Here is a 24,800-nt window from a genome sequence, read left to right as displayed (position 1 = left end):
AAACACTCAATATGTCCACTAAAAATTCAATATGTCCACTAAACACTCAATATGTCCACTAAACACTCAACATGCCCACTAAACACTCAACATGCCCATTAAACACATAATATGTCCACTAAACACTCAATTTGTCCACTAAACACTCAATATGTCCACGAAACACTCAATATGTCCACTAAACACTTAATATGTTCACTAAACACTTAATATGTCCACTAAACACTTAAAACTGTATGTCCACTAAACACTTAATATGTCCACTAAACACTTAATATGTCCACTAAACACTTAATGCTGTATGCCCACTAAAACCTCAATATGTCCACTAAACACATAATATGTCCACTAAACACTCAATATGTCCACTAAACACTCAACATGTCCACTAAACACATAATATGTCCACGAAACACTCAATATGTCCACTAAACACTCAATATGTCCACTAAACACTCAATATGTCCACTAAACACATAATATGTCCACTAAACACTCAATATCTCAACTAAACACTCAATATGTCCAATAAACACTCAATATCTCCACTAAACACTCAAATTTTTACACTAAACGCTTAATACTGTATGCCCACGAAACACTCATATGTCCAATAAACACTAAAATATGTCCACTAAACACTCAACATGTCCACTAAACACATAATATGTCCACTAAACACTCAATTTATCCACTAAACACTCAATATGTCCACTAAAAACTAAATATGTCCACTAAACACTCAATATGTCCACTAAACACATAATATGTCCACTAAACACTCAATATGTCCACTAAACACTCAACATGTCCACTAAACACATAATATGTCCACGAAACACTCAATATGTCCACTAAACACTCAATATGTCCACTAAACACTCAATATGTCCACTAAACACATAATATGTCCACTAAACACTCAATATCTCAACTAAACACTCAATATGTCCACTAAACACTCAATATGTCCACTAAACACTTAATATGTTCACTAAACACTGAATATGTCCACTAAACACTTAATACTGTATGTCCACTAAACACTTAATATGTCCACTAAACACTCAATATGTCCACTAAACACTCAATATGTCCACTAAACACTCACAATGTCCACTAAACACATAATACTGTATAGCCACAAAATACTCAAAATGTCCACTAAACACTTAATATGTCCACTAAACATTCAATATGTCCACTAAACACTTAATACTGTATGCCCACGAAACACTCATATGTCCAATAAACACTAAAATATGTCCACTAAACACTCAATATGTCCACTAAAAATGCAATATGTCCACTAAACAATCAATATGTCCACTAAACTTTCAAAATATGCACTAAACACTCAACATGCCCACTAAACACATAATATGTCCACTAAACTCTCAATATGTCCACGAAACACTCAATATGTCCACTAAACACTCACAATGTCCACTAAACACTCAACATGCCCACTAAACACTCAACATGCCCACTAAACACATAATATGTCCACTAAACACTCAATTTGGCCACTAAACACTTAATATGTTCACTAAACACTTAATATTTCCACTAAACACTTAATACTGTATGTCCACTAAACACTTAATATGTCCACTAAGCACTCAATTTGTCCACTAAACACTCAATATGTCCAGAAACACTCAATATGTCCACTAAACACTATATATGTCCACTAAGCACTTAATATGTCCACTAAACACTCAATATGTCCACTAAAAACTCAATATGTCCACTAAACACTCAATATGTCCACTGAACAATCAAAATATCCACTAAACACTCAACATGTCCACAAAACAAATAATATGTCCACTAAACACTTAATATGTCCACTAAACACTCAATTTGTCCACTAAACACTCAACATGTCCACAAAACACTCAATATGTCCACTAAACACACAATTTGTCCACTAAACACTTAATATGTCCACTAAACACTTAATACTGTATATCCACTAAATACTCAATATGTCCACTAAACACTCAATATGTCCACTAAACACTCAATATGTCCACTAAACACTCAATATGTCCACTAAACACTCAATTTGTCCACTAAATACTCAATATGTCCACTAAACACTCAATATGTTCACTAAACAATCAATTTGTCCACTATATACTCAATATGTTCACTAAACACTCAATATGTCCACAAAACACTTAATACTGTATGTCCACTTAACACTCTATGTCCACTAAACACTGAATACTGTATATCCACAAAATACTCAACATGTCCACTAAACACTCAATATGTCCACAAAACACTCAATTTGTCCACTAAACACTCAACATGTCCACAAAACACTCAATTTGTCCACTAAATACTCAATATGTCCACTAAACACTCAATATGTTCACTAAACACTCAATATGTCCACTAAACACTTAATCTGTCCACTAAATACTCAATATGTCCACTAAACACTCAATATGTCCACTAAACACTCAATTTGTCCACTAAATACTCAACATGTCCACTAAACACTCAATATGTCCACTAAACACTCAATATGTCCACTAAACACTTAATTTGTACACTAAAATACTTAATATGTCCACAAAACACTCAACATGTCCACTAAACACTCAATATGTCCACTAAACACTCAATATGTCCACAAAACACTCAATTTGTCCACTAAATACTCAATATGTCCACTAAACAATCAATTTCTCCACTATATACTCAATATGTTCACTAAACACTCAATATGTCCACAAAACACTTAATACTGTCCACTTAACACTCTATGTCCACTAAACACTTAATACTGTATATCCACAAAATACTCAACATGTCCACTAAACACTTAATGTGTCCACTAAACACTCAATTTGAACACTAAATACTAAATATGTCCACTAAACACTCAATATTTCCACTAAACACTCAATTTGTCCACTAAATACTCAATATGTCCACTAAACACTTAATATGTCCACTAAACACTCAATATGTCCACTAAACACTCAATATGTCCACAAAACACTTAATACTGTATGTCCACTAAACACTCAATTTTCCACTAAATAATCAATATGTCCACTAAACACTCAATATGTCCACTAAACACTCAATATGTCCACTAAACACTTAATACTGTATGTCCACTTAACACTCAATATGTCCACTAAACACTTAATACTGTATGTCCACTTAAAACTCAATTTTTCCACTAAACACTTAATATGTCCACTAAACACTCAATATGTCCACTAAACACTTAATACTGTATGTCCACTAAACACTCAATATGTCCACTAAACACTTAATACTGTATGTCCACTAAACACTCAATATGTCCACTAAACACTTAATACTGTCCAGTAAACACTCAATATGTCCACTAAACACTCAATATGTCCGCTAAAGACTCAATTTGTCCACTAAATACTCAATATGTCCACTAAACACTTAATTTGTACAATGAAATACTTAATATGTCCACAAAACACTCAATATGTCCACGAAACACTTAATTTGTCTACTAAACACTTAATATGTCCACTAAACACTCAATTCATCCACTAAATTCTCAAAATGTCCACTAAACACTCAATATGTCCACTAAACCCTCAATATGTCCACAAAATACTCAACATGTCCACTAAACACTTAATATGTCCACTAAACACTTAATATGTCCACTAAACACTTAATACTCTATGTCCACTTAACACTCAATATGTCCACTAAACACTTAATACTGTATATCCACAAAATACTCAATATGTCCACTAAACCTTCAATATGTCCACTAAACACTCAAAATGTCCACAAAATCTTAATATGTCCACTAAACACTTAATACTGTATATCCACTAAATACTCAATATGTCCACTAAACACTCAATATGTCCACTAAACACTCAAAATGTCCACTAAACACTCAACATGTCCACTAAACACATAATATGTCCACTAAACACTCAATTATTCCACTAAATACTGAACATGAACATGTCCACTAAACATTCAATATGTCCACTAAACACTCAATATGTCCACTAAACACTTAATATGTCCACTAAACACTCAATATGTCCACAAAACACTCAATTTGTCCACTAAATACTCAATATGTCCACTAAACACTCAATATGTTCACTAAACACTCAATTTGTCCACTAAATACTCAATATGTTCACTAAACACTCAATATGTCCACAAAACACTTAATACTGTATGTCCACTAACACTCTATGTCCACTAAACACTTAATACTGTATATCCACAAAATACTCAACATGTCCACTAAACACTTAATATGTCCACTAAACACTCACAATGTCCACTAAACACTCAACATGCCCACAAAACACTCAACATGCCCACTAAACACATAATATGTCCACTAAACACTCAATTTGGCCACTAAACACTCAGTATGTCCACGAAACACTCAATATGTCCACTAAACACTTAATATGTTCACTAAACACTTAATATTTCCACTAAACACTTAATACTGTATGTCCACTAAACACTTAATATGTCCACTAAACACTTAATATGTCCACTAAACACTCAATATGTCCACTAAGCACTCAATTTGTCAACTAAACACTCAATATGTCCAGAAACACTCAATATGTCCACTAAACACTATATATGTCCACTAAGCACTTAATATGTCCACTAAACACTCAATATGTCCACTAAACACTCAATATGTCCACTAAAAACTCAATATGTCCACTAAACACTCAATATGTCCACTGAACTCTCAAAATATCCACTAAACACTCAACATGTCCACTAAACAAATAATATGTCCACTAAACACTTAATATGTCCACTAAACACTCAATTTGTCCACTAAACACTCAACATGTCCACAAAACACTCAATATGTCCACTAAACACACAATTTGTCCACTAAACACTTAATATGTCCACTAAACACTTAATACTGTATATCCACTAAATACTCAATATGTCCACTAAACACTCAATATGTCCACTAAACACTCAATATGTCCACTAAACACTCAATATGTCCACAAAACACTCAATTTGTCCACTAAATACTCAATATGTCCACTAAACACTCAATATGTTCAATAAACAATCAATTTGTCCACTATATACTCAATATGTTCACTAAACACTCAATATGTCCACAAAACACTTAATACTGTATGTCCACTTAACACTCTATGTCCACTAAACACTGAATACTGTATATCCACAAAATACTCAACATGTCCACTAAACACTCAATATGTCCACAAAACACTCAATTTGTCCACTAAACACTCAACATGTCCACAAAACACTCAATTTGTCCACTAAATACTCAATATGTCCACTAAACACTCAATATGTTCACTAAACACTCAATATGTCCACTAAACACTTAATCTGTCCACTAAATACTCAATATGTCCACTAAACACTCAATATGTCCACTAAACACTCAATTTGTCCACTAAATACTCAACATGTCCACTAAACACTCAATATGTCCACTAAACACTCAATATGTCCACTAAACACTTAATTTGTACACTAAAATACTTAATATGTCCACAAAACACTCAACATGTCCACTAAACACTCAATATGTCCACTAAACACTCAATATGTCCACAAAACACTCAATTTGTCCACTAAATACTCAATATGTCCACTAAACAATCAATTTCTCCACTATATACTCAATATGTTCACTAAACACTCAATATGTCCACAAAACACTTAATACTGTATGTCCACTTAACACTCTATGTCCACTAAACACTTAATACTGTATATCCACAAAATACTCAACATGTCCACTAAACACTTAATATGTCCACTAAACACTCAATTTGAACACTAAATACTAAAAATGTCCACTAAACACTCAATATGTCCACTAAACACTCAATTTGTCCACTAAATACTCAATATGTCCACTAAACACTCAATATGTCCACTAAACACTCAATATGTCCACTCAACACTCAATATGTCCACAAAACACTTAATACTGTATGTCCACTAAACACTCAATTTGTCCACTAAATAATCAATATGTCCACTAAACACTCAATATGTCCACTAAACACTCAATATGTCCACTAAACACTTAATACTGTATGTCCACTTAACACTCAATATGTCCACTAAACACTTAATACTGTATGTCCACTTAAAACTCAATTTTTCCACTAAACACTTAATACTGTATGTCCACTAAACACTCAATATGTCCACTAAACACTTAATACTGTATGTCCACTAAACACTCAATATGTCCACTAAACACTTAATACTGTATGTCCACTAAACACTCAATATGTCCACTAAACACTTAATACTGTATGTCCAGTAAACACTCAATATGTCCACTAAACACTCAATATGTCCGCTAAAGACTCAATTTGTCCACTAAATACTCAATATGTCCACTAAACACTTAATTTGTACAATGAAATACTTAATATGTCCACAAAACACTCAATATGTCCACGAAACACTTAATTTGTCTACTAAACACTTAATATGTCCACGAAACACTCAATTCATCCACTAAATTCTCAAAATGTCCACTAAACACTCAATATGTCCACTAAACCCTCAATATGTCCACAAAATACTCAACATGTCCACTAAACACTTAATATGTCCACTAAACACTTAATATGTCCACTAAACACTTAATACTCTATGTCCACTTAACACTCAATATGTCCACTAAACACTTAATACTGTATATCCACAAAATACTCAATATGTCCACTAAACCTTCAATATGTCCACTAAACACTCAAAATGTCCACAAAATCTTAATATGTCCACTAAACACTTAATACTGTATATCCACTAAATACTCAATATGTCCACTAAACACTCAATATGTCCACTAAACACTCAAAATGTCCACTAAACACTCAACATGTCCACTAAACACATAATATGTCCACTAAACACTCAATTATTCCACTAAATACTGAACATGAACATGTCCACTAAACATTCAATATGTCCACTAAACACTCAATATGTCCACTAAACACTTAATATGTCCACTAAACACTCAATATGTCCACAAAACACTCAATTTGTCCACTAAATACTCAATATGTCCACTAAACACTCAATATGTTCACTAAACACTCAATTTGTCCACTAAATACTCAATATGTTCACTAAACACTCAATATGTCCACAAAACACTTAATACTGTATGTCCACTTAACACTCTATGTCCACTAAACACTTAATACTGTATATCCACAAAATACTCAACATGTCCACTAAACACTCAATATGTCCACAAAACACTCAATTTGTCAACTAAACACTCAATATGTCCACAAAACACTCAATTTGTCTACTAAATACTCAATATGTCCACTAAACACTCAATATTTTCACAAACCACTCAATATGTCCACTAAACACTTAATTTGTCCACTAAATACTCAATATGTCCACTAAACACTCAATATGTCCACTAAACACTCAATTTGTCCACTAAATACTCAACATGTCCACTAAACACTCAATATGTCCACTAAACACTCAATTTGTCCACTAAACACTTAATATGTCCACTAAATACTCAATATGTCCACTAAACACTTAATATGTCCACTAAACACTCAACATGTCCACTAAACACTTAATATGTCCACTAAACACTTAATACTGTATATCCACAAAATACTCAACATGTCCACTAAACACTTAATATGTCCACTAAACACTCAATTTGAACACTAAATACTAAATATGTCCACTAAACACTCAATATGTCCACTAAACACTCAATTTGTCCACTAAATACTCAATATGTCCACTAAACACTCAATATGTCCACTCAACACTCAATATGTCCACTAAACACTTAATACTGTATGTCCACTAAACACTCAATTTGTCCACTAAATACTCAATATGTCCACTAAACACTCAATATGTCCACTAAACACTCAATATGTCCACTAAACACTTAATACTGTATGTCCACTTAACACTCAATATGTCCACTAAACACTTAATACTGTATGTCCACTTAACACTCCATTTTTCCACTAAACACTTAATACTGTATGTCCACTAAACACTCAATATGTCCACTAAACACTTAATACTGTATGTCCACTTAACACTCAATATGTCCACTAAACACTTAATACTGTATGTCCACTTAACACTCAATTTTTCCACTAAACACGTAATACTGTATGTCCACTAAACACTCAATATGTCCACTAAACACTTAATACTGTATGTCCACTAAACACTCAATATGTCCACAAAACACTTAATACTGTATGTCCACTAAACACTCAATTTGTCCACTAAATAATCAATATGTCCACTAAACACTCAATATGTCCACTAAACACTTAATATGTCCACTAAACACTTAATACTGTATGTCCACTTAACACTCAATATGTCCACTAAACACTTAATACTGTATGTCCACTTAACACTCAATTTTTCCACTAAACACTTAATACTGTATGTCCACTAAACACTCAATATGTCCACTAAACACTTAATACTGTATGTCCACTAAACACTCAATATGTCCACTAAACACTTAATACTGTATGTCCACTAAACACTCAATATGTCCACTAAACACTTAATACTGTATGTCCAGTAAACACTCAATATGTCCACTAAACACTCAATATGTCCGCTAAACACTCAATTTGTCCACTAAATACTCAATATGTCCACTAAACACTTAATTTGTACAATGAAATACTTAATATGTCCACAAAACACTCAATATGTCCAAGAAACACTTAATTTGTCTACTAAACACTTAATATGTCCACGAAACACTCAATTCATCCACTAAATTCTCAAAATGTCCACTAAACACTCAATATGTCCACTAAACCCTCAATTTGTCCACAAAATACTGAACATGTCCACTAAACACTTAATATGTCCACTAAACACTTAATATGTCCACTAAACACTTAATACTCTATGTCCACTTAACACTCAATATGTCCACTAAACAATTAATACTGTATATCCACAAAATACTCAATATGTCCACTAAACCTTCAATATGTCCACTAAACACTCAAAATGTCCACAAAATCTTAATATGTCCACTAAACACTTAATACTGTATATCCACTAAATGCTCAATATGTCCACTAAACACTCAATATGTCCACTAAACACTCAAAATGTCCACTAAACACTCAACATGTCCACTAAACACATAATATGTCCACTAAACACTCAATTATTCCACTAAATACTGGACATGTCCACTAAACATTCAATATGTCCACTAAACACTCAATATGTCCACTAAACACTTAATATGTCCACTAAACACTCAATATGTCCACAAAACACTCAATTTGTCCACTAAATACTGGACATGTCCACTAAACATTCAATATGTCCACTAAACACTCAACATGTCCACTAAACACTTAATATGTCCACAAAACACTTAATACTGTATGTCCACTTAACACTCTATGTCCACTAAACACTTAATACTGTATATCCACAAAATACTCAACATGTCCACTAAACACTCAATATGTCCACAAAACACTCAATTTGTCAACTAAACACTCAATATGTCCACAAAACACTCAATTTGTCTACTAAATACTCAATATGTCCACTAAACACTCAATATTTTCACAAACCACTCAATATGTCCACTAAACACTTAATTTGTCCACTAAATACTCAATATGTCCACTAAACACTCAATTTGTCCACTAAATACTCAACATGTCCACTAAACACTCAATATGTCCACTAAACACTCAATTTGTCCACTAAACACTTAATATGTCCACTAAATACTCAATATGTCCACTAAACACTTAATATGTCCACTAAACACTCAACATGTCCACTAAACACTTAATATGTCCACTAAACACTTAATACTGTATATCCACAAAATACTCAACATGTCCACTAAACACTTAATATGTCCACTAAACACTCAATTTGAACACTAAATACTAAATATGTCCACTAAACACTCAATATGTCCACTAAACACTCAATTTGTCCACTAAATACTCAATATGTCCACTAAACACTCAATATGTCCACTCAACACTCAATATGTCCACTAAACACTTAATACTGTATGTCCACTAAACACTCAATTTGTCCACTAAATACTCAATATGTCCACTAAACACTCAATATGTCCACTAAACACTCAATATGTCCACTAAACACTTAATACTGTATGTCCACTTAACACTCAATATGTCCACTAAACACTTAATACTGTATGTACACTTAACACTCAATTTTTCCACTAAACACTTAATACTGTATGTCCACTAAACACTCAATATGTCCACTAAACACTTAATACTGTATGTCCACTTAACACTCAATATGTCCACTAAACACTTAATACTGTATGTCCACTTAACACTCAATTTTTCCACTAAACACTTAATACTGTATGTCCACTAAACACTCAATATGTCCACTAAACACTTAATACTGTATGTCCACTAAACACTCAATATGTCCACTAAACACTTAATACTGTATGTCCACTAAACACTCAATATGTCCACTAAACACTTAATACTGTATGTCCAGTAAACACTCAATATGTCCACTAAACACTCAATATGTCCACTAAACACTAAATACTGTATGTCCACTAAACACTCAATTTGTCCACTAAATACTCAATATGTCCACTAAACACTTAATACTGTATGTCCACTAAACATTTAATACTGTATGTCCACTAAACACTCAATATGTCCACTGAACACTTAATACTGTATGTCCACTAAACACTCAATATGTCCACTAAACACTTAATACTGTATGTCCACTAAACACTCAATTTGTCCACTAAATAATCAATATGTCCACTAAACACTTAATACTGTATGTCCACTTAACACTCAATATGTCCACTAAACACTTAATACTGTATGTCCACTTAACACTCAATATGTCCACTAAACACTTAATACTGTATGTCCACTTAACACTCAATTTTTCCACTAAACACTTAATACTGTATGTCCACTAAACACTCAATATGTCCACTAAACACTTAATACTGTATGTCCACTAAACACTCAATATGTCCACTAAACACTTAATACTGTATGTCCACTAAACACTCAATATGTCCACTAAACACTTAATACTGTATGTCCACTAAACACTCAATATGTCCACTAAACACTTAATACTGTATGTCCACTAAACACTCAATATGTCCACTAAACACTCAATATGTCCGCTAAACACTCAATTTGTCCACTAAATACTCAATATGTCCACTAAACACTTAATTTGTACAATGAAATACTTAATATGTCCACAAAACACTCAATATGTCCACGAAACACTTAATTTGTCTACTAAACACTTAATATGTCCACGAAACACTCAATTCATCCACTAAATTCTCAAAATGTCCACTAAACACTCAATATGTCCACTAAACCCTCAATTTGTCCACAAAATACTGAACATGTCCACTAAACACTTAATATGTCCACTAAACACTTAATATGTCCACTAAACACTTAATACTCTATGTCCACTTAACACTCAATATGTCCACTAAACACTTAATACTGTATATCCACAAAATACTCAATATGTCCACTAAACCTTCAATATGTCCACTAAACACTCAAAATGTACACAAAATCTTAATATGTCCACTAAACACTTAATACTGTATATCCACTAAATACTCAATATGTCCACTAAACACTCAATATGTCCACTAAACACTCAAAATGTCCACTAAACACTCAACATGTCCACTAAACACATAATATGTCCACTAAACACTCAATTATTCCACTAAATACTGAACATGTCCACTAAACATTCAATATGTCCACTAAACACTCAATATGTCCACTAAACACTTAATATGTCCACTAAACACTCAATATGTCCACAAAACACTCAATTTGTCCACTAAATACTCAATATGTCCACTAAACACTCAATATGTTCACTAAACACTCAATTTGTCCACTAAATACTCAATATGTTCACTAAACACTCAATATGTCCACAAAACACTTAATACTGTATGTCCACTTAACACTCTATGTCCACTAAACACTTAATACTGTATATCCACAAAATACTCAACATGTCCACTAAACACTCAATATGTCCACAAAACACTCAATTTGTCAACTAAACACTCAATATGTCCACAAAACACTCAATTTGTCTACTAAATACTCAATATGTCCACTAAACACTCAATATTTTCACAAACCACTCAATATGTCCACTAAACACTTAATTTGTCCACTAAATACTCAATATGTCCACTAAACACTCAATATGTCCACTAAACACTCAATTTGTCCACTAAATACTCAACATGTCCACTAAACACTCAATATGTCCACTAAACACTCAATTTGTCCACTAAACACTTAATATGTCCACTAAATACTCAATATGTCCACTAAACACTTAATATGTCCACTAAACACTCAACATGTCCACTAAACACTTAATATGTCCACTAAACACTTAATACTGTATATCCACAAAATACTCAACATGTCCACTAAACACTTAATATGTCCACTAAACACTCAATTTGAACACTAAATACTAAATATGTCCACTAAACACTCAATATGTCCACTAAACACTCAATTTGTCCACTAAATACTCAATATGTCCACTAAACACTCAATATGTCCACTCAACACTCAATATGTCCACTAAACACTTAATACTGTATGTCCACTAAACACTCAATTTGTCCACTAAATACTCAATATGTCCACTAAACACTCAATATGTCCACTAAACACTCAATATGTCCACTAAACACTTAATACTGTATGTCCACTTAACACTCAATATGTCCACTAAACACTTAATACTGTATGTCCACTTAACACTCAATTTTTCCACTAAACACTTAATACTGTATGTCCACTAAACACTCAATATGTCCACTAAACACTTAATACTGTATGTCCACTTAACACTCAATATGTCCACTAAACACTTAATACTGTATGTCCACTTAACACTCAATTTTTCCACTAAACACTTAATACTGTATGTCCACTAAACACTCAATATGTCCACTAAACACTTAATACTGTATGTCCACTAAACACTCAATATGTCCACTAAACACTTAATACTGTATGTCCACTAAACACTCAATATGTCCACTAAACACTAAATACTGTATGTCCACTAAACACTCAATTTGTCCACTAAATACTCAATATGTCCACTAAACACTTAATACTGTATGTCCACTAAACATTTAATACTGTATGTCCACTAAACACTCAATATGTCCACTGAACACTTAATACTGTATGTCCACTAAACACTCAATATGTCCACTAAACACTTAATACTGTATGTCCACTAGACACTCAATATGTCCACTAAACACTTAATATGTCCACTAAACACTTAATATGTCCACTAAACACTGTGTGTGTGTGTGTGTGTGTGTGTGTGTGTGTGTGTGTGTGTGTGTGTGTGTGTGTGTGTGTGTGTGTGTGTGTGTGTGTGTGTGTGTGTGTGTGTGTGTGTGTGTGTGTGTGTGTGTGTGTGTGTGTGTGTGTGTGTGTTCCACGTGTGTATACTCTTTTTTGGAGAGCTGATTTCCTGATCACATTCCAAACCACTAACATGTTTAACTAACATGTTTAACTCGGATCAAACATTCTAAAAATAGTCTACCAAAGGAAACAGCACTGTAAACATTTGTTTTAACCACAGGAATCCAGGTACCAATGTTCCCCAGGTGCCATGGAAACGATTCTCCTCTGGGCCATCGCGTGAACTCTCTACACGTGTACAGCTTTCTGACCTGTAATAAATAGCCTACCTCTGTCAAACGGCCCACACTATTTCTATCCCCGTACATTAGTTGTTCTCTCCAGGGAGAATTTGCTGTATTCTCCATTCTTCCACTCCCGTCTGCAGCCTTGAGTAAGGAACGGTCCACTAGAGACACAGCAATTTCTCTTGCGAAATGTCTCAGAAATTGCCTCCAATCACAACAACCCTGGCGCCTGTGCTCTTTAAGATTAGGTCCACGGGTGTGTTGGGCTTACTGAACAGACGTTAAAAAACAATCTCACATTTCAGTTACCTTGGATACGTTCAATTGAGTCAGTCCATACTTGGGAAATGTAATCAAACAGTCTGCAATAGGTCTAGAACATTGTATTTTGTTGATGTCAAGTGTTTAAGATGCTTGTCAACTAGTACAAAATCTCAAATAGAAAAAGCTATCTCAAAAGCAATCTCAAATAGAAAAAGCTATCTCAAAAGCAATCTCAAATAGAAAAAGCTATCTCAAAAGCAATCTCAAATAGCTTTTTCTATTTGAGATAGCTTTTTCTATTTGAGATTGCTTTTGAGATAGCTTTTTCTATTTGAGATAGCTTTTTCTATCTTAAAAGCAATCTCAAATAGAAAAGCTATCTCAAAAGCAATATCAAATAGAAAAAGCAGTTGCCCAATTGTACATTACCATAAATATCAACATAGTAATTAGCATTACCACAAACATACTAATTATAATTAGCAAAACATACACATTAGCGTTAGCTCAAATATAACAGGGATCGTTCTCTCTCCAATCTCCCCAGACCCTGATCCTGGTGAACAACCAGATCACCACAATCCACCCCAAGGCCTTCCTTCCCCTGGGCAAGCTGCAGCGCCTCTACCTCTCCAAGAACCACCTCAAGGAAATGCCCGCCAACATGCCCAAGAGCCTGCAGGAGCTTCGCATCCACGAGAACGAGATCACTAAGATCAAGAAGGCCTCCTTCGAGGGCATGGCCCAGGTCATCGTCATGGGTATGAACCAGACCTGGGTTCAAATACTATTAGAAATCTTTCAGATATTTTGTGCCCTTGCTTTAGCCTGCCTGGATTGCCTTAATGACAAGTCTTTCTTCTGTTGGGTGCATGGTGAACTCAACCCATCCCTTGTTCTGTACTCAAATTCCAAATGATAGAACTATTCTAATCCTTTACACACATATACCGTACACACAGTCACTTGAACATGTTTCCTTAATTGACTGTATAGTAGCAATATGAGTGCATGGTGAACAAGTTAACAAGTTTTCAGCTAAAAAGTACACTAAAACATTACAGTCAGAGACTGATGATCAAAGTGTTGTGTAACCATGAATTACAACGTGTCAGTGTTTAGAGCGTGCCAGCAATCGCCTACAGAGAGGAAGGGTTGGTTTATTGTTTGCAGAGTGGAGAGTGGAATTTGAGGGTGCCAGCAGCAGAGAGTGACAGAGTGTGTGCGTGTGTGCGTGTGTGTGTCTGTGTGCGCGTGTGCGTGCGTGCGTGTGTGTGTGTGTGTTTGTGTGTGTGCGTGCGTGCGTGTGTGTGTGTGTGTGTGTGTGTGTGCGTGTGTGTGTGTGCACGTGTATACATTTATTTATAATGTCTCTATTCTGGTGTGTGTTACATTCCCTCTCAGAATGTAAAGTATCTCATTACAGCATAGCTGAAGGACTGGAGCGGTATGCCCTAAAACACACTGATCCTCAGATTATATCCCCAGTGTGACAAATCGGCCAATCCAGCGAGGCTAAAGGACGAGGGAGACACAGGGCTTATGGACAATATCCCTCGCCGGCCACAAACCATGTTTATACATGAGTCAGGTTGAGATTCCCGTAACACACCAGGACTGGAATGTGGTTAATGGACCTTTTTTTCTGTTTTCTTTCCTGTCTCCTCCCCTGATTGTCTACCTCTATTTATCTTCCTCTCTGTCTATCTCTCTCTTGCCCTCTCTTTATTTCTGCTCCCTCTGTCTCTTAATACTCCATCTCCCTTAATTCTCTCTCTGTCGCTCTGTCTGTCTCTCTCTCCCTCCTTGTCTTTCCAGAGCTCGGTTCCAACCCCCTGAAGAGTGCAGGGGTTGAGGCTGGGGCGTTCGGGGCCCTGAAGAAGGTCTCATACATCCGCATTGCAGACACCAACCTGACAGAGATCCCCAAAGGTACTGCCCTCTCTGGTCACCGTATCACAAATCATCCTTCCTTCCAGTCCCTTGAAGGGATCATAGGAAATCGAACACGAGGCTAGGTATGAGATCCATTACATAGCTTTCACCTATCCAGCCATGTCAGATCATTTCACTGTGAGGATCCAACCAAAGAATATGGAAAATAACATGTCATTTCAATAAAGGTTGGCTGTAAGGATTTTGACCACACTACAACAACAAAAGATGTATTCAACATACTGTATAATTCTAAGGCAACCAGCTGCAATGGGATTGTGAACATATTTGTTGAGCAAACTCACAACAATAGTTGGTGTGTGAACATTTTGTTGAGCATACTCACAATTGCAACTTAATGCCTTTCAATTGTACGTTGAATCAACATCTTTTTTTTTACAGTGCAGGCCCTGAATCTCTATTTTCAACCAGGACTGGTTTGAATACTTCACAGCTCAATAGCTCCAGCTAAAACAAAGGAATTCAAGTTAACAGCGAGGATCTCTTACTCAATCGACCACAGCCAAAATCATCAATCATCTTGCACTGCAAGAATGCACATTTGGATTCATAGGCTCCACTGAACAATGGTTACAGTGTGGAACCTAGACAGGAAAACTAAAACACCATATTAATTCAAAGGTGTGTAAGATGAATGTTATCTGGTCTATTGTGGGAATCTGGCAACCAGTTCAGATGGAATAGTACTCAGAGAGAGATCCTCTAATCTAATGCTTTAATAGGAATAGAAGGGATGAAGGATAGGCCTCTGGATGTTAGATGCTGCATCTGAGTTTGCATCCTATTCCCTATAGTGCACTATTACCTAGTCAAAAGTAGTGCACTAGGGATTAGGGTGCCATTTCAGATGCATTAGACTTAGTATGGATTCAGAGTCCTACTGGCATACTGTATGTAGACATTAACCACTTACCTTCCCCTCACCATAACTGCTGTGGTTTCCCCGGTTGTTTGTCCTCTCGTCACTGTCTCTCTCCTGTGGGTTGCCAGGTCTGCCCTCCTCCCTCTCCGAGCTGCACCTGGACAGCAACAAGATCACCAAGGTGCAGGCGGACAACCTGAAGGGCCTCAAGAACCTGGCTAAGTAAAGATGTTTCAACACTTCTACTCAATGTTTCAAAAACTTTTTTTTTTCAAAAACGGTTGATAAATGCTCTTGACGATGACAAAGCATGCTTACAGTATTCTTCTTCACTGTATTTGATGAGTGGGTCAACACTTCATAAGTAGTCCTGTAGTGGGATATTGGGTCATCTCTAGACAACAGTGCCCCGCACACACACACACACACACACACACACACACACACACACACACACACACACACACACACACACACACACACACACACACACACACACACACACACACACACACACACACACACACACACACACACACACACACCCTAGTATGTATTTCAAACCTCAGCAACAATCCTGGGTCACCAATTCAGTTATATAAGGAGTATTTGAACTGACACGGTGCTTCTTGGCATTAATGCCACTAGTGTTTTTTGTACCACATTGTCTCATTCACTGGGGAGGTTAGACTGGAGCAGCATGTCCAAAACTCCCTGTCCGCCCTGTACTCTGCTGCTAGTACTGTCTCTCTCTCTCTCTCTCTGTGTCTCTCTGTGTCTCTCTGTGTGTGTCTGTCTCTCTCTCTCTCACTCTCTGTCTCTCTCTCTCTCTTCCCTCTCTCTTTCCCTCTCTCTCTCTCTCTCCCTCTCTCTGTCTCTCTATCTCACTCTCTCTCTCTGTGTCCCTCTCTCTGTGTCTCCCTCTCTCTCTCTCTCTCTGTCTCTCTATCTCACTCTCTCTATATATCTCTCTCTGTGTCCCTCTCTCTGTGTGTCTCTCTCTGTGTCTCTCTCTCTCTCTTTCTTCGTCATCACTCAGTTGTCCACTCTGCTCAACGCTGAGTGCGTTCTGCAATTGGAGTCCACTGCTGTATTTGTGGAAAGTCGCCAGGGCTTGAGAAAGAGGTATACATCAGTACCAGATCTAAACCAACCAGACAGACTCACTCAGAGAACCCAACCTCTGGTTCTCTCTCACTCCTTGTGGCTGTGCCTGTCAGAGCTCTCTCACTCTGTCTCTCACTCTCTGTCTCTCACTCTCTGGCTCTCATTGAGACATTGGGGGCGTTGATTCATCAAGGCATTATGTGTTTGAGAGTTTTGACAAAATGCATAGGAAAGCAATGTTTCTAAAAATCAACAGCTTGGTTTATAAGATCACTGCTTCGAGGACAGGAAAAAACTCATGCCAAAGTAGGTAGACTAAACAACAGAAATATCCTTTCATGCAGTACAAGGCAGTTTATTTTGGAAGAGCTACAGGATTCACTGAAAATATTATTTTCCATTTTCTGGATCGGCAACACGTTCGCTAGCGAGTATTTCATTTTGTCAACGAAGTTGGTCCCTTGGCAAAAGTAAAGCCTCTTTCTCATTTGCTAGTCTACATTCTGCCCATGGTTTTCATTGGCAGAAAACCAGTTTGTGTCTTTCCCATTGGATGTTTTCTTTCCTCTTTCTCTCATTTGTTTTTATACATTCTGTACGTTGGGACTTGTAGGGACAGCTCAGGGCTTCATGCCCTCTTTTATCGCTCTTCTTCTGTACCTCTGTCTCATTGGCTCTTTTACACACCATGTCTCTTTCCCATTGGCTCTGACTCATTCTGTGTCTCTCCCCATTGGCTGGTTTGTCTCCTAGGCTGGGTCTAAGCTACAATGAGATCAGCCAGGTGGAGAACGGTTCTCTGGCCATGGTTCCTCACCTCAGAGAGCTTCACCTGGACAACAATGCCCTGACCACCGTGCCTGCAGGCCTGCCTGACCACAAGTACATCCAGGTGGGTTCCACCGGACACACAGGTGTCCCGCCACACCTGGGAGATGGGTAGAGGCTTCATGTCCATGAATGTTCCTCCTCACACAGGTGTCCCGCCACACCAGGGAGATGGGTAGAGGCTTCATGTCCATGAATGTTCCTCCTCACACAGGTGTCCCGCCACACCAGGGAGATGGGTAGAGGCTTCATGTCCATGAATGTTCCTCCTCACACAGGTGTCCCGCTGGGAGATGGGTAGAGGCTTCATGTCCATGAATGTTCCTCCTCACACAGGTGTCCCGCCACACCAGGGAGATGGGTAGAGGCTTCATGTCCATGAATGTTCCTCCTCACACAGGTGTCCCGCCACACCTGGGAGATGGGTAGAGGCTTCATGTCCATGAATGTTCCTCCTCACACAGGTGTCCCGCCACACCAGGGAGATGGGTAGAGGCTTCATGTCCATGAATGTTCCTCCTCACACAGGTGTCCCGCCACACCAGGGAGATGGGTAGAGGCTTCATGTCCATGAATGTTCCTCCTCACACAGGTGTCCCGCCACACCTGGGAGATGGGTAGAGGCTTCATGTCCATGAATGTTCCTCCTCACACAGGTGTCCCGCCACACCAGGGAGATGGGTAGAGGCTTCATGTCCATGAATGTTCCTCCTCACACAGGTGTCCCGCCACACCAGGGAGATGGGTAGAGGCTTCATGTCCATGAATGTTCCTCCTCACACAGGTGTCCCGCCACACCAGGGAGATGGGTAGAGGCTTCATGTCCATGAATGTTCCTCCTCACACAGGTGTCCCGCCACACCTGGGAGATGGGTACAGGCTTCATGTCCATGAATGTTCCTCCTCACACAGGTGTCCCGCCACACCAGGGAGATGGGTAGAGGCTTCATGTCCATGAATGTTCCTCCTCACACAGGTGTCCCGCCACACCAGGGAGATGGGTAGAGGCTTCATGTCCATGAATGTTCCTCCTCACACAGGTGTCCCGCCACACCAGGGAGATGGGTAGAGGCTTCATGTCCATGAATGTTCCTCCTCACACAGGTGTCCCGCCACACCTGGGAGATGGGTAGAGGCTTCATGTCCATGAATGTTCCTCCTCACACAGGTGTCCCGCCACACCTGGGAGATGGGTACAGGCTTCATGTCCATGAATGTTCCTCCTCACACAGGTGTCCCGCCACACCAGGGAGATGGGTAGAGGCTTCATGTCCATGAATGTTCCTCCTCACACAGGTGTCCCGCCACACCTGGGAGATGGGTACAGGCTTCATGTCCATGAATGTTCCTCCTCACACAGGTGTCCCGCCACACCAGGGAGATGGGTAGAGGCTTCATGTCCATGAATGTTCCTCCTCACACAGGGTTTTCTCAGGAGGGTGTAACCATTACAGATCAATCTCATGATGATGACGATGAAATAAATATGAATAAATTGATTAACACAGAAACGATTTTCTGCCATTCAACAAAAGGAATTGTGTTAACTTCATACATGACCTTTCTATATATGTAATGTTCATTTCCAGACATCCCTCCCTCTAACCACTCATTGTGGTTGATATGTTCCCAGGTGATCTACCTCCACAGCAACAAGATAGGGGTGGTGGGCACCCAGGACTTCTGCCCACCAGGCTACAATACCAAGAAGGCCATGTACTCTGGCATCAGTCTGTTCTCCAACCCCGTCCCTTACTGGGAGGTGCAGCCCATCACCTTCCGCTGTGTGTTCGACCGCTCCGCCATCCAGCTGGGCAACTACAGGAAGAAGTAGAGAAAAAGTAGACCACCCCCAGAGAGAGGGAGAGTGTGTGTGTGTGTGTGTGTGTGTGTGTGTGTGTGTGTGTGTGTGTGTGTGTGTGTGTGTGTGTGTGTGTGTGTGTGTGTGTGTGTGTGTGTGTGTGTGTGTGTACCGCAGCCCCCCATCTACCCCACAACACTGATCGGCAACTTTATCCCCATTTTAAAACCATAACGAACATCCAATACAGTTTTAACAGTTACAGTACTTAATGTTTTCATGAGCAAAGACAGAACAGTTACAAAACTCAGTACCAAACCTTCCATAGATGGCTTAGTAATAATTCAAACCCGCTCTGTATGCAAACAGTTGATTTATAATAGTCCATGTGTCATTTGTACATTTCATATTCTACAACAGTAATCACTGGCATTATCCTGTAACAGGTCTTCCAAACACAATAAACTGTCAACTCATGAAATACTGTAACACTACCTCATGGTAGTTATCTGTCAAAAAGCTCAACTTAAAGGGGATGTCACACACTTTTCAAACTCATTTTCATTATCTCCATTACAATACCATTGTCTATATATGTGAAAACGTCCCATTTCTATGTTTTGTAGAAAACAAATGTGAAGTTAAAAAGATATACCCAATGACATCATCAAGACAATACCATCCCTCTGGCTAGAAACTCGTTGCAGGTTTGGAAAATCACTGTTTAAAAAAATGTTTTACTCCTACCCTGTGATGTCACAGAGAAGCATTTTTTTAGGACCTTTCTCCTTATCTTTTTACCCACAGATCATAGACTAAACAACGTGTCGTTTTCACACATGTAGACACTGATATGGTGCTGGAGTTAATAAATATGAGGTTGAAAAGTGGCGGAACTGCCCTTTAACAGAAGTCTGTGCAATGGTTTTGAAGTGTGTGCCCTCAGATTGCATGACTGAAATGTTATTTTGTGTGTGAAAGAAACATTATGAAAGACAACTAAATATTTTCAACAACAACAAAAAATATCTATGACCACTTTGAAAAAATGTACATGTTTAACCCTTTAACACCTCACACATGTCAGCTGGTTGAGATTGGCTGAAAAATCTGAATTTGACCGGTACAGACATGTTGTGTGCAACAAGCCTTTACGTGCATAAATCTGTGACAATTACAGAAGGTAAGCTGACCTGCGGAGCGGGCAGCCAAGGGTTAACTCCAGTCTTAATATCATTAACACCAGCTAGGATACTAGAATGTACTAGAGTATATTACCTGTGTAGTAGCTAGCGTTCAAAGTGTACCTTTACAATATGTCCTACTATTTGAAAGATTTCTCGATTTTCTTTCTTCCACATTGTAGTCGATTGCCATGTCTCCTGCTTGCTTCACTGTTGATGTCAAGTTTTGTTGTTTTTACGATATGTTCCGACAGTTTAAAGATTTCAGATTTTCCGTAAAGCATTTATTTCTTCTTCTACACATTCCATTCCCCCATCTGTCATGTAACATCAGCTCATACAAACAAGATGAAAATAGCTCTTAAAGATGTAGAATAAACAATATATACGTTCCGAAACAGAAGCCATGCCCAAAGATCTATACGCATGCTTTTCTTCTTTTGACTTGAAGCAAGGTTGTGGTTTCTGGAATGCCATGTTAATGCCTGTTTTGTTTCTCTTCTTCTTTGCCTTTCTTTATTTCTTCTTCTTTTTTTAAGTCTGAAGAGAATTGGAGGCTTGCAGGCGGACTGTCATGCCTTCAGTGCCCATGTTAGTGTGAATGTTTGTATGTATAGACGCTGTATATAAATGCTGTATAAGAAAAACTCTCATTGCTTAAAAGCACAAGCACTTACAGTAGTTCAGACTTAATATATCAGCAATAAAGATGTTCCTCTCTTTTTTTCTGAGCAGGGGCTCCGCCTAAGGCTTCCTGAACCAAATAAAAATACAAATTAAAAAGCAGCATTTTTCTGGGGGTGTCGCCATCAGAGGTCATTACCCTTGGTTGTGTGTGTCATTGTCATAGAGTTGGAAAGAGGGCCCACCTCCTATCTTTTACATTATTGCTTCTGTGATAGCATAGGTTTTGTGGAAAGTGCGGCCTCTAACCAACACTATGGTCGGTGTGTGTAGGGCGCTACTTGCCCTGTCGCTAGATGGAGCTGTAATATCTATGGAAGAAAGCAGGTGAGAAAGTATTCACACTGTAATATTCTACAGTCACACACCAAACACAGAGTACTGGAGAGACTCTTAGAAGACTCTTAAAAGTTGAAAGACCCTCATAACAAGTAAGCATAAGTGATTTTGTGCAAAACAACAACTATATCCATAAGGTGAAATATCAATGAGAAATATCAATGTAGTTGCCAGAACTATTGTTGTGCTGGCTCTCTGTTGAGAAGTTCAGGGAGGGGACTGGATATCTGGAAAAAAACAGGATCCAAGGTAAACAGTAAGAGTGGTGTAATGTAGATACACGGGAATAATATTATATCTACAACAAGCTGAAGGCAACAGTAGTGTTAAAAATCACATCGCTTCAGTGAATATGAGCTACATTTATGAATTTTATATTAAATATTTAAATGTGACAACTAATCAAGTAAAATGTAAATTGCCTATGGTTGTGGTTGAATAGTCTTGGGTATCAAGATACATCGTAAATACTGTATATTGTTTAATAGCTGACAGATTTGATACGAGGCCAGTGACACCCATATAACTGTGGTAAAAAAAAGATTTCTCCCCAAAAACATGATTGCTCTATAGGGGATATCTTCAGTCTTTTTCATGACTCATACTGCCGCAACAGGCAGCATGCCCTGGACCCCGCAACAGGCAGCATGTCCTGGACCCCGCAACAGGCAGCATGCCCTGGACCCCGCAACAGGCAGCATGCCCTGGACCCCGCAACAGGCAGCATGCCCTGGACCCCGCAACAGGCAGCATGCCCTGGACCCCGCAACAGGCAGGATGCCCTGGACCCCGCAACAGGCAGCATGCCCTGGACCCCGCAACAGGCAGCATGCCCTGGACCCCGCAACAGGCAGCATGCCCTGGACCCCGCAACAGGCAGCATGCCCTGGACCCCGCAACAGGCAGCATGTCCTGGACCCCGCAACAGGCAGCATGCCCTGGACCCCGCAACAGGCAGCATGCCCTGGACCCCGCAACAGGCAGCATGTCCTGGACCCCGCAACAGGCAGCATGTCCTGGACCCCGCAACAGGCAGCATGTCCTGGACCCCGCAACAGGCAGCATGCCCTGGACCCCGCAACAGGCAGCATGTCCTGGACCCCGCAACAGGCAGCATGCCCTGGACCCCGCAACAGGCAGCATGTCCTGGACCCCGCAACAGGCAGCATGCCCTGGACCCCGCAACAGGCAGCATGCCCTGGACCCCGCAACAGGCAGCATGCCCTGGACCTATGAACTATTGGAAGGTTGTGTTAACTTTAAAACAAGTTTGCTCCCTTGACTCGTTAAAAAAACATAGGAAACCTGATATAGTATATTTACTGTGATAGTATTGATATCATTCATGGTGTAAGATATGTCTGTAAAGCCTCCATGATTCCTTGCAGATTTGGGTCACTTACACACACTGAGATACCAGACAATACACATATTGCATATTGACAGGGAGATATTTATACAGCAGTGTTTTCCAAACCTCTCTGTGAGTTCTCCCAACTGGTCAACGTATTTTCAAACCTAGATTAAAATCAGGTGCGCTCAGCCTGGCGTCAGAGCCATAGGAAACATACTATACATATAGGCGAGTTGGTTGTTTAGCAACAAAACCAACGCATGCGCAACTATGGGGCAAAATTAGATTGTTGACAAAATGTCAACTATATTTAGTCTCCAAATGTTTATTGAAAACAAGTAAATTTGCACAATGTGCACTTGTTGTCTCTTAAATACGTTGTTACAGTTGTTGGTTAGCTAGCTAGTGAATTTTAGCCTTATTAGCATTGACATAAAATCAGTCAAAACACCTCAAAACAAGACGTGGTATCAAGAACAAGATTAAACTGGTTGAAACGAGCCACCTATGATTCCCCACATGGCAGCTTGTCATTTTTGCTAGCTTTCTGATCGTTCAGAATCATAACAAAGCACGACTTCTGACCACTTCGATGTGCG

At 38.4% G+C, this 24,800-nt stretch overlaps 1 protein-coding gene across 1 annotated transcript in view; it reads left to right on the top strand.

Annotated features, from left to right (window-relative positions):
* LOC135515081 (decorin-like) overlaps positions 1–22,610 on the top strand; it is a 43,888-nt gene extending 21,278 nt beyond the window's left edge. The window contains exons 4-8 of the mRNA XM_064938913.1: positions 14,634–14,847; positions 15,905–16,018; positions 17,033–17,126; positions 18,765–18,903; positions 20,473–22,610. Coding sequence (XP_064794985.1) covers positions 14,634–14,847; positions 15,905–16,018; positions 17,033–17,126; positions 18,765–18,903; positions 20,473–20,673 — 762 coding nt within the window. The 3' untranslated portion in view covers positions 20,674–22,610. The remainder of the gene's footprint in view (positions 1–14,633; positions 14,848–15,904; positions 16,019–17,032; positions 17,127–18,764; positions 18,904–20,472) is intronic.
* Positions 22,611–24,800: the final 2,190 nt, after the last annotated feature.

Source organism: Oncorhynchus masou, chromosome 26 (assembly GCF_036934945.1).
Source record: "Oncorhynchus masou masou isolate Uvic2021 chromosome 26, UVic_Omas_1.1, whole genome shotgun sequence".
Taxonomy (NCBI): Eukaryota; Metazoa; Chordata; class Actinopteri; order Salmoniformes; family Salmonidae; genus Oncorhynchus; species Oncorhynchus masou.
This window is presented reverse-complemented; position numbering and strand designations above follow the sequence as displayed.